Source organism: Octopus sinensis, unplaced genomic scaffold (assembly GCF_006345805.1).
Source record: "Octopus sinensis unplaced genomic scaffold, ASM634580v1 Contig00114, whole genome shotgun sequence".
Lineage (NCBI taxonomy): Eukaryota > Metazoa > Mollusca > Cephalopoda > Octopoda > Octopodidae > Octopus > Octopus sinensis.
Genome location: NW_021823661.1, coordinates 4027 through 17500, shown reverse-complemented (window position 1 = coordinate 17500; position 13474 = coordinate 4027). Strand labels below are relative to the sequence as shown.

The following is a 13474-nucleotide window of genomic DNA, read 5'->3' as shown; positions in this document are numbered from 1 at the left end:
ATTTAGATCATCTTTGTTTCCAAGTTCCATTTATTATCGCCAGCTTTACTCATTTTTTTATTCAACAATATTCTTGCATTCTGCGAGATAAATCGTTTCTATGTCAAGCGTTCATCAGGGATTTTTTTTCCTAAACTGTCTCATGTCTCTTAACCCTGATATCTAATTAATGCTAAACAGCCATAAATATTAATTAAGCTTGTCCTCGCAACTAAATCGTTTGTTCTTGAGCTTTCACTCCCTAATTTCACTGAGTTTTTTTCCACTTTCTTTCCTTTTAAATTATTTCATTGACCCATGGACAGTTTTTTATTATTATTTTTTTTCATTAAATCTGAGAAGATTAAAATGATCGAAACAGCTTTATAAAACTGTAAACTCATAAACTCATATCATGTGCACGTATACAGGAAGACATATATACACACGCTCACGCATACATATGTATCTGTGTGTGTATGTGTATATATATGAATACATACATATGTGTGTGTGTGTGTGTATTACTCTTAAACAAGAATGTTTGTTGACTGTGAAAGCTGGCCGAAACGTCGAAGTCACAGTCAACAACATTCCTGTTTAAGAATAATAAATTAATACTCTACAAAAGTATAGAATAACCTATCAGATTGATGTAAAAGTATAGAGTAAGCTATCAGATTAAGGCGGCGAGCTGGCAGAAACGTTAGCACGCCGGGCGAAATGCGTAGCCGTATTTCGTCTGCCGTTACGTTCTGAGTTCAAATACCGCCGAGGTCGACTTTGCCTATCATCCTTTCGGGGTCGATAAATTAAGTACCAGTTATGCACTGGGGTCGATGTAATCGACTTAATCCGTTTGTCTGTCCTTGTTTGTCCCCTCTACGTTTAGCCCCTTGTGGGCAGTAAAGAAATATATCAGATTGATGTAAAATTGTTTTTATTATAACTAAACATTAAAAAAAAACATATATATATATATATCGTTTTGGGATTTGGTTTGCAAGATTCTTTATGTGAGTTCGTGTGTCGAAGCATATTTTGTTGTGTCTGGGGAGAGTCATTCTCTTTTAGTCCTTATTATTTGACACACTCACCGGTAAAGTTTCCACTCATTTACTTATTTATGTTTTCCTAAAATTTTCGTTGCGTCTTGCAACCTTTTCAATGGTCGTTGACTCTTGAACGACTATTGAAAAGGTTGCAAAGCACAACGAAAATTTTGGTGAAAATAAATGAATGAATGGCTGTGTGGTAAGTAGCTTGCTTACCAACCACATGGTTCCGGGTTCAGTCCCACTTCTACTATAGCCTCTGGCCGACCAAAGCCTTGTGAGTGGATTTGGTAGGCGGAAACTGAAAGAAGCCCATCGTATATATGTATATATGTGTGTGTGTGACTGATTGTTCCGCCACCCAACATCGCTTGACAACCGATGCTGGTGTGTTTACGTCCCCGTAACTTAGCGGTTCGGGAAAAGAGACCGATAGAATAAGTACTAGGCTTACGAAGAATAAGTCCTGGGGGGTCGATTTGCTCGACTAAAGGCGGTGCTCCAGCATGGCCGCAGTCAAATGACTGAAGCGAGTAAAAGAGTAAAAGAGAGTGGAAACTTTACCGGTGCGTGTGTTAAATAATAAGGCGCTAAAAGAGAATGACTCTCCCCAGACGGCGGCGAGCTGGCAGAAACGTTAGCACGCCGGACGAAATGCGTAGCCGTATTTCGTCTGCTGTTACGTTCTGAGTTCAAATTCCGCTGAGGTCGACTTTGCCTTTCATCCATTCGGGGTCGATTAAATAAGTACCAGTTACGCACTGGGGTCGATATAATCGACTTAATCCCTTTGTCTGTCCTTGTTTGTCCTCTCTGTGTTTAGCCCCTTATGGGTAGTAAAGAAATAAGTATTTATATGTGCATACATGTACGAATACATATATGTATGTGGGTTATGCATGTTATATATATACATGTGTATGTAAGTGTGTATATGCACGTGCACACATACACTCACACACACACAGATACACACACATACACCACCTACTCACAGACACAAACGGGACGGGTGCATACGTTGTCATTGAGATTGCTTTGACTTCACATAAACTAATATTTCAACGTGTCTCCGTCTGATCAGTTTTTGTGTCGTTCGCTCTGTTTTTTATAAATACATAACACCTCTCTGTCTCTCTCTCTTTTCCTTACACTCTCTCTGTCTCTTTGTCTCATTCTCTCTCTCCTCCCCCTCTCTTTCCTTCTCTCTCTCTCTCTGTCTCTCTTATGACCATCAAACGTCGCTGAGATTAAGATCCAGCTATCAGAGATGGCGGTAAACTTTACATCTTTGACACCAAAGCTGTTTAAGTCACTCCGCAGCCTCACACCGTCCGCCTGCAGAAATGCATGAACGTCACAACTTCACATTTGTTCCTGTTTGTTTCCTAGTTAAACAACAATCCCATCCACCATGCCCCCACCCCACCCCACCCCATTTCCGACCCTAACCACAACAACTACCCTCACATCTTAGATTTAATATTCAAGAGAACATCTACCCGGTCATTTGACCTGCTAGAAATAGCAGCCAAATCAAATCAACACCACTACTACCACTACTACTACTACTACTGCTGCTGCTGCGCTGCTACTATTACTACTACTACTACTACTACTACTACTACTACTACTACTACTACTACTACTACTGCATATACTACTACTATTACTACTACTACTGCTGCTACTACTACTACAACTACTTCTACTACTACTACAACTACTACTACAACAACAACTACTACTACTACAACTACTACTACTACTACAACTACTACTACTACTACTACAACTACTACTACTACTACAACTACTACTACTACTACTACAACTACTACTACTACCACAACTACTACTACTACTACTACTACAGCTACTACTACAACTGCTACTACTACAACTACTACTACAGCTACTACTACTACTACCACAACTACTACTACTACTCCTACTACTACTACTACTACTACTACTCTGCGCTATGTCCCCCCACCCCAGCTCACATAAAATGTTATCGTGTCCCAGCATGCATCTATCTCTACACGGTTACCGTTATTTATTTGGCTGACAATGTCTTTGAATCGAGCAGTCTCGATTTTTCCTCTTTGTCTCTCTCTCTCTCTCTCTCTCCCTCACACTCCCTCTTTGTCTCTCTCTCTCTCTCCCTCACACTCCCTCTTTGACTCTCTCTCTCTCTCTATTTCTCTCCCTCTCTCTCTCTCTCTTTCAATTTCTATGTCTAGACGTCTGTGACTGTATTTCTGTATTTCTGTACGACAGTTATTCAATACGTCTGTCCGTATGTCTGCCTGTATCTTTGCATAAATTTTGTGTCAGCTGGGATTTTTTTCATGTTTGTATGTCTGGCTGGCTGTCTGGATGTCTGTCTGCCTGTACGCCTGTATGTGTGTGTCCTTGTATGTGCTTTGTGTATGCCTGTGTGCCTGTATGTCTGTGTGTCTGTGTCTTTATGCTGTGTGTGTCTTTATCAGCTTTCATTCGGCTATGCGTCTGTCTATGTACCTATTTCTTTATTGCCCACAAGGGGCTAAACACAGACGGGACAAACAAGGACAGACAAACGGATTAAGTTGATTATATTGACCCCAGTGCGTAACTGGCACTTAATTTATCGACCCCCAAAGGATGAAAGGCAAAGTTGACCTCGGCGAAATTTGAACTCAGAACGTAACGGCAGACGAAATACCAATTTCTTTACTACCCACAAGGGGCTAAACACAGGGGACAAACAAGGACAGACAAACGGATTAAGTCGATTATATCGACCCCAGTGCGTAACTGGTACTTAATTTATCGACCCCGAAAGGATCAAAGGCAAAGTCGACCTCGAATCTGTCGTCTGCCTGTCTGTCTGTCTGTATGTATGTATGTATGTATGTATGTATGTATGTATGTATGTATGTATGTATGTATGTGTGTAATTGTTCAGTTTTATTTCAAGATTCCTTGCCAATAGAGAAAGAGCTGGTTTCTAACCTAGATCCAAGGCTCCTTCATTAGAATTTCAACATCAACAACAGGGTATTCGTGTATGTATGTATGTATGTATGTATGTATGTATGTATGTAGGTATGTATGTATGTATATGTGCAGATCTGTATGTTTTGTTTTGTGTGTGTCTTCTCATGAATATACTTGCATGTCTAGACATATTCATATATATATATATATAATGATTAACTTCTAGAAAATTTTACGTTGAAAATGGTTTAAGAATCACAGACGTAGATGGAGATGTACTGAATGATGCAACCCCAAAAGATCTTGATGAATTTTAAATCTGTTAACGATGCTCAACACATCTGTTATTTATGAATGTAATATATAGATGTATTAACACAGTTCTATGTTCGTTTGTAACCAAAATCTTCGTTTGACCCCGACTAAACACTGATCTTCTTTTATGTTGAAACATAAATCATTACACAGGTCAGATATAAATATAAACCTTTTGTGTAAGCAATACATTTGTGAAAAGGGCGGACTTTGTCTCACAAGCAGTAAATGCGGTTGGATTGACCTGAGAATTTGCACACCTATGTTAAAAGTGCTGGGGAGTTTGCATGGCAACTTTGAGTTTGCTTGATAGAAAGGCGTGGCCTCTAGGGCAGAATTCCTCAACTTTAAAATGTGGCCCGAGTAGATCCGAAAGAAATCGGATTATAATACTAGTATATATATATAGGGCTCGAAACGTTAAAGACTTTTTCACTTCCCGAGCGTTAAACTAATACATCTGTTTGTTGTCTACACCACCTGTTTTCGTCTGTTTTTTTTTGTTGTGAATTCTCCCGATATATATATATATATATATATATACAGGTCTTCGTCGACTTATGACCACAATTGGTTCCAATTGACTGGTGGTAAGTCGGCCTATATGCCTACATAGCTTTGTTGTATATTTTTACATTCTTAACCCTTTAGTGTTTAAACCGGCCATATCTGGCCCAGATATTCTACATGTTTTACATTCAAACTGGCAATATCTAGCCTCTCCCACCTAACTTACATTGACATTCTGAAAATAAACAATCACATCATTGAAACCTCAAAGCTATAAGATAATGCATGATTAATTCAAAACAATTTGAGTGAAAAATTATTACATTTAACAGAGTAATCTGAACACTAAAGGGTTAAGGTACATTCTCAGGTAAAAGTCACACACAGCATTCTGAATTATACTACAACAGCGTTATTTGTGCGGAGCCTCAACTAGTTGTCTAATAAACAAATACGAGGTTGCCCCGATGTCTCCGCGATAGGATATTCATTCAACACTTGGGATACCCACAGCTGCGATCGAAAACCAACATTAATACAGTACAATAATTACAATCACCGGTAGACGGATTAAGAAAAATCCGGTGTACATATATATATATATATATATATATATATAATAATAATAATAATAATAATAATAATAATAATAATAATAATAATAATAATAAATGCTCTGATGTAGTACCAGGCAGTGGCTCTCGTGGCTTCTGATCTTAACTGATTGGAAGTGTTATCATGTACATTGTTTTGTCTTGGTATAAAAGATGGGCTACAGCAAATATTCTGCTCAATACCACAGATTTGCTTGTCGGTTGTTTGACCGTAACCAGTTGAGCATGTCCCTTAGTGGCTGACGATATGTGCATCTCTGATCACGATCAGAAATAGTAGGGGAGCATCATAGCCATGTGTTGAGAGAGAGATTCTTTGGGGTTTGAATAATTCGCCCCGGGAAACATGGGTGTTTCGTTCAACATTCTTAAACAATCCTCATTCAGGGACCTTTTGAGTGAGATGGGTTACTCGATCAGAAGAAAATTCTAACTGGGCCCCACCTTCAAGGTCATAACGCTGTTTATCTTCATCTGAGATCACCATGTCGCGCACATATGGGTTGTGATGCATGTGCCTAGTGGACCCTTATCAGACGGGTAGTCATGATGGGTATACTGGGCTTCGTATATTTTACCCCAGTGTCACTTTGATGGCATGCTCTGCTCTCTCACTCAATAATAATAATATTAGGGAATAAATTATTATTCCATCCTTACAAGTAAAATCCAGTATAATAATAATATTAGACCGAATTTCGTAATATATAATATATGTACATAACTAATCTAAATTGTAATAATCTTACTTTTCAATATTACATATTATCAAAATTTTAGATTAGTATTTTGTATAGTATATATCTCATAGTATGGTTTTGGACGGGTTATTCATTGACTGAATTGTGGAATGGTAGTTCGTCTCTAAATTGTATATATGTATATATATATATATATATATATATATATACCTGCAATATATGGCTAATAGGTTAAATGAGACATACCTATCTTCATGGCCGAAACAGCTGTCAGTTATAATGTATATGTATTTTTATATCTTGTTATATTTATTTAGTTATATCTCACCATATTGATTGTAATTATTGTACTGTATTAATGTCTAATTTCATTGCTATTGTGTAGTGTTTTAATAAAGTATATGATTCGGTATTATCTGATAGTTGAGGATTGATTTAGATATATTTCTCCATTTTCTCATTTTGTATATATACATGTATGTATAACGATGTATATGTTAGTGGATTTATAACTATGCACATGAACGAATGTATATTTTTGACTATGTGTGTGTATATATGTAACTAATTTTGGTTCTTTTTCTCTCTTCCAGACCGTGGTTCTCCACCAACAACTCATGCACCCACATGGAAGTTCTGGAGAAGGTTGTCCTCTAGAAGGAACGCAAATGATAAGAAAGGCGGCGATAGGGGGGAATACGGTGGCAGTCTTCTTGTGAGCCATTCGGATGGCCGCGGAAGGCGCGAATGTATTCTCAAAGAAACTATACGTCTCTCTAATGGTGTATCTAACGAAGAAGACGACCATCTCGAAGACCTCCCCGATGTTCTTGATAACAATGCTCTGCGACGGTCGCAGTCATTGAAGCCTCCACCAAAACCTCCTAGATTGTTCTTGATGCGTTCGACTTCGATTACGAATCATAGAAACTCGATAACGCCGTCTTCGTCGCGGAACTCGTTTCTCATGTCCCCGAGCACGAATTCCAAGGAGGAAGCAATTATCAAATTTCCTATTAACATTGAAAACGGGCGCTTTTTGAACAACTCTCCGTACAACGGAACCATTCCTTCCCCCAAGAACCCAGAAGCTGTGGGTCAAATGACTCCAGATTTAACGACCAAATCTATTCGCAGAGAAAAACGTATCAAATATTCGGCAAACGGCAATCCGATGCGTATCAAAATGGACTTGCCTGCTTCAGGCCAACTGCAAAATGCCCGTGACAAGATCACCCGGCATGGCATTATATTACATTGCCTTACTGATTTATTATGTCAGCGGTTGAGACCGGTGGACCTTATCGAAAATATGTACAAGGAACATGTGATAACCACAGGCGACCTACAAGCATTCCACGGTCATCCAGACCAGAGATTGGTCTGTGAGAGCTTAGTGAACAATGTATCTCGAGGAGACAGCCAACAGTACGAGTCTTTCTGTAACGTCCTTCGCAATACGGACGGCTATAGAGATATTTCCGATATTCTGGACGCTATGACTCGGATATCGTTTATGATTTCCGATATTCCCAGTTCAGATCAGGAAGACAATGTCCTTGCTGATGAAACAACGATGAAGTTTGACGTAGGTTTCTATGACGATTCGATCCGTCAACTGAAGCCTGTCGTTGAGCTTGAGCGTATCAAAGACGTCAATGGTAAATGGGGGTTACACAACTCCAACTCTTGCTCGTCACAGATATCTTCTAGTTTCCTATCGAAGGACCAACAAAATAACACAACAGACATTAACGGCAATGGAAAAACTAATTTAGTACCAATGATGACGGTCAGTATTCTTGGACACAATCTACAAGGTAAACGTGCCATGGTTCTGGCCGAAGTTCTTCACAGGTACAATTGTATTCTTGAACTGTGCCTTGGCAAGACACAGTTGACAGGTTCGGACATTGGTTTGTTGTCCATACCTTTGCAAAAAAATAACAGTTTAACTGTTTTGGATGTACGACTTAACAATATTGGAAACGAGGGAGCTACAATGATTGGCAACGCCCTGGAACAGAACTCCACTCTTAGACAGCTAAATCTATCGTCAACAGGTAACTTTCAGTTTAATTATCAATCTTTTATTCATTTCCGTCTCCCTCTGATGTATTTGCATTTTTAACAAAGCCAGTCCGTAAGAGATGTTATCTCGGGACAAATACTGTAGTAACTGGCCTATCGACGGTGTATATACATTAAGTATGATACATAGATGGCTATTTCAATTAATCACTGCCTCTAATAAGAGTACCGGGTTTTTATCCATTTGCTTTACTGTACACCCGTGTCCTTTGTTTTCAGTGTCTTAATGGTTTGACTTTAAAAAAAAACTCCCCGTTGATACCCAAAGCGACTCTAATATAGTTAAAGACTACCATCGTGGGGCAATTCATGTCATTTAATGAGATTTGGTAGGAATAATTTCAAAGGACTCGTCTTTGAGTGGCTATGTGGTAAGTAGCTTGCTAACCAACCACATAGTTTCGGGTTCAGTCCCACTGCGTGGCACCTTGGGCAAGTGTCTTCTACTATAGCCTCGGGCCGACCAATGCCTTGTGAGTGGATTTGGTAGACGGAAACTGAAAGGAGCCCGTCGTATATATGTATATATATATATATATATATATATATATATATGTGTGTGTGTGTGTGTGTGTGTGTGTGTGTGTGTGTGTGTGTGTGTGTGTGTGTTTGTGTATCTGTGTTTGTCTCCCCAACATCGCTTGACAACTGATGCTGGTGTGTTTACATGCCCGTAACTTAGCTTTTCGGTAAAATAGACCGATATAATAAGTACTTGGCTTACAAATAATAAGCCCTGGTTTCGATTTGCTCGACTAAAGGCGGTGCTCCAGCATGACCACAGTAAAATGACTGAAACAAGTAAAAGAATAAAAGAGTCGTTAGCATGCTGCCTTGGGTATTGAAAGTGTTTTACGTAGGATGTGTGCGGTGTCTAGTAGTGCTATTTTTTGTATGTTATATACACTTGTAAGTCCTGTTTTCTTTTTTGTTATGTATTTGTCTGAATGTTTTTTTTATCATACCTAATGCACCTACTATGATAGGAATCGTTTCTGTTTTTAGACTCCACATTCGAGTTACCTCTATTTTTGTAGTTTGAAAGTTTCTCCGTTTCTTTTAGAAAAACATTGTCATCTGTTGGTATTGAGACATCGATTAGAAAGCATTTTTTTTTGGTAATCTCTGATAACTATATCCGGCCTATTAGCTTTAAATTCTGTGTTTATTGGCATATCCCAGAGTATGGTAGCTTTATTATTATTATTATTATTATTATTATTATTATTATTATTATTATTATTATTATTATTATTCAGTAGTTTTATTTTTATATCGTGCTTTCACTTCACTACCAAGCGCAGCTCTGTGTGTCTTGGGTATGTGCTGTGGTTTGTTGTGATGCTCTTATGGTTACTGTATTGAAAGTGTTTTGCGTAGGATGTGTGCAGCGCCCAGTACTGCAATTTTCTGTGTGTTGTATATATTTGTAAGTCCTGGTGTTTTTGTTATGTATTTGTCTGAATATTTTATTATTATTATTTGTTTTGTTGTCTGTCCAGAAATCTCAGCACTTGTCTGAGAATCAACTACGGTATTCCAAGCCTTCCGCAGACAGGGTTTTGACAACAGATGGCCCGCTTGACCATATTACAATGCGTCTCTTCGGCAAGATGCGAAACATCGGATGCTCCAATCTGATCAGACGATAACTGGTTAAGATACAACGGTCAGACGGTAACAAATAACCGGGGCTGATTAACGCGTTCGCCATAACTGTCCAAAAAATTTCCGCGATATCTTCCGCTGGATCCATTTCTGAATGAGACTAGCGTTTCTGCTCATAACGTCGTCCCAGTTCCTAGCCGTCTCAGCATGTAGTTCGAACCCGCCTCCCTTCATCAAGTCTGTTAACAGAACCTCCTACATAGTTAATTTTCTACATTGACTAACACAGGATGTCTTCTCCAGGTGCCCAGCTGCAAGTCTAGTCAACGTTTGCTTTTATAGTTCCTTCTTCTTTCCTTCTCGAGCCATGCCTGGCTCATTAGGGCCGGTTTCCCGGTTTCCTTGGCATATAGGTTTCCCACCTGGACGGGACGCCGGTCCGTCGCAAGTGAACTCCAAGATGCAGGAGGAAAGAGTGAGAGAAAGTTGTGGCGAAAGAGTCAGCAGAAGTTCACCATTACCTTCTACCGGAGCCGCGTGGAGCTTTGGTGTTTCGCTCATAAACACACACATCGCCAGGTCTGAGATTCGAACCTGCAATCCCTCGACCGCGAGTCCGCTGCTCTAACCACTAGGCCATGTGCCTCCACTTGCTTTTATAGTGCTGCTCCTGGACCGAGACTATGAATCAAAACGGTTCTAATAGTGGCCATCTAGCCTTATAATCGAACAGGTACCATTGGACATTGAAGCGGCCCAGTCTTTGAAAAACGAACACCGGCTGCATTGAGGAGCGCTACTAAATACCGATGGGCGATCATATTCACATGTTTTGGATTTATCAAACTGGATGAAAGCCCAACGGATTTATCACCCATCCTCTCTGCACTATATCGCATGAGATAAATATTATCGCTAATTGCGCAAGTCTTTACTCTTTTACTCTTTTACTCTTTTACTTGTTTCAGTCATTTGACTGCGGCCATGCTGGAGCACCGCCTTTAGTCGAGCAACTCGACCCCGGGACTTATTCTTTGTAAGCCCAGTACTTATTCTATCGGTCTCTTTTGCCGAACCGCTAAGTGACGGGGACGTAAACACACCAGCATCGGTTGTCAAGCAATGCTAGGGGGACAAACACACACACACACACACACACATACATACATATATACGACAGGCTTCTTTCAGTTTCCGTCTACCAAATCCACTCACAAGGCATTGGTCGGCCCGGGGCTATAGCAGAAGACACTTGCCCAAGATGCCACGCAGTGGGACTGAACCCGGAGCCATGTGGTTGGTTAGCAAGCTACTTACCACACAGCCACTCCTGCGCCTCTTCTCGCTCTTGACTACATTCCTGCCAAACGCCAACCTCTTTGCAAGCACTTAAGCCAAAATCATAATCTTTGCATTCAACAGAGTTATAAACCAGAGATTTTCGACGATGCCCTCCCCGCCTTGTTTGCATGTTTCCTCACCAGCCCCACCATTTCCCGCTAACACAGATGTGAACGTTTCCTGTCTCTCTCTCTCTCTTTACTCTTTTACTTGTTTCAGTCAGTTGACTGCGGCCATGCTGGAGCACCGCCTTTAGTCGAGCAACTCGACCCCAGGACTTTTTCTTTGTAAGCCCAGTACTTATTCTATCGGTCTGTTTTGCCGAACCGCTAAGTGACGGGGACATAAACACGCCAGCATCGGTTGTCAAGCAATGCTAGGGGGACAAAAACAGACACAGAAAATACACGCACACACACACACACACACACACACACACACACACCACACACAACAAACACCACACCACACACACACACATATTATATATATAATATATATATGAGTGGATTTGGCAACGGAAACTGAAAGAAGCCCGTCGTATATATATATATTATATATATTATATATATACATATATACGACGGGCTACTTTCAGTTTCCGTTTGCCAAATCCACTCACAAGGCTTTGGTCGGCCCGAGGCTATAGTAGAAGACACTTGCCCAAGGTGCCACGCAGTGGGACTGAACCCGGAACCATGTGGTTGGTAAGCAAGCTACTTACCACACAGCCACTCCTGCGTCTGTTGCTAGTTATGTTAGATACCTACCAAGAGAGAAGCTAACAAGCATGATATGTATCCATAAAACTCGTGGGATATCCCATCTTAACTAGATGTTACCCCCTCACACAATCACTCCCCATCGACTGTATTCTAGCTGCAGTTATTGTTTTTTTTTTTACACAGGCGTGGCTGTGTGGTAAGTAGCTTGTTTACCAACCACATGGTTCCGGGTTCAGTCCCACTGCGTGGCACCTTGGGCAAGTGTCTTCTACTATAGCCTCGGGCCGACCAAAGCCTTGTGAGTGGATTTGGTAGACAGAAACTGAAAGAAGCCCGTCGTATATATGTATATATATCTATGTGTGTTTGTGTGTCTGTGTTTGTCCCCCTAGCATTGCTTGACAGCCGATGCTGGTGTGTTTATGTCCCCGTTACTTAGCGGTTCGGCAAAAGAGACCGATAGAGTAAGTACTGGGCTTACAAAAGAATAAGTCCCGGGGTCGAGTTGCTCGATTAAAGGCGGTGCTCCAGCATGGCCGCAGTCAAATGACTGAAACAAAAAGAGTAAAGAGTAAGTAAGACTCATCTTTTTGTACAAAGAACACGGATCGGCCTCCAAGGAGGGAATGAATGTTTACGACTGTTTTCGGTCTACCACTACTCACGAAACATTTGAGACAAATACTTTATTAGCGATTTCGTTCGTTTATTGAAATTGTCAAGACGAGATTAAATCATTTTGATATTGATTTTGTCTCGATGAGTACGAAAAAATAAAGGAAGGCCTAATACAGGATTATCCAAAATTCTGACCGCCTCCTTTTTCTCAATATACAATATCTGTACATCACTCCAAACACTCTATACATGTGTGTGGAGGCGCAATGGCCCAGTGGTTAGGGCAGCGGACTTGCGGTCATAGGATCGCGGTTTCGATTCCCAGACCGGGCGTTGTGAGTGTTTATTGAGCGAAAACACCTAAAGCTCCACGAGGCTCCGGCAGAGGATGGTGGTGATCCCTGCTGTACTCTTTCACCACAACTTTCTCTCACTCTTACTTCTTGTTTCTGTTGTACCTGTATTTCAAAGGGCCGGCCTTGTCACTCTCTGTGTCACGCTGAATATCCCCGAGAACTACGTTAAGGGTACACGTGTCTGTGGAATGCTCAGCCACTTACACGCTAATTTCACGAGCAGGCTGTTCCGTTGATTCGGATCAACCGGAACCCTCGTCGTCGTAACCGACGGATTGCTTCCAATATATAAATGTGTATGTATGAATGTATTTATACATATAGATGTCTAAGGCGGCGAGCTGGCAGAAACGTTAGCGCGCCGGGCGAAATGCTTAGCGGTATTTCGTCTGTCGTTACGTTCTGAGTTCAAATTCCGCCGAGGTCGACTTTGCCTTTCATCCTTTCGGGGTCGATAAATTAAGTACCAGTTACGCACTGGGGTCGATGTAATCGACTTAATACCTATGTCTGTCCTTGTTTGTCCCCTCTGTGTTTAGCCCCTTGTGGGTAATAAAGAAATAGGTATTTCGTCTG

The 13474-nt window shown here is 40.7% G+C and overlaps 1 protein-coding gene across 1 annotated transcript; it reads left to right on the top strand.

Annotated features, from left to right (window-relative positions):
- Positions 1 to 6752: 6752 nt before the first annotated feature.
- LOC115226851 lies at positions 6753 to 8305 on the top strand (the record flags this gene model as incomplete). The annotated part of the gene is made up of 1 exon (XM_029797844.2): positions 6753 to 8305. A coding segment is annotated over one exon (1538 nt), but the record flags the coding sequence as incomplete, so codon positions are not given.
- Between the last annotated feature and the right edge of the window lie 5169 nt (positions 8306 to 13474).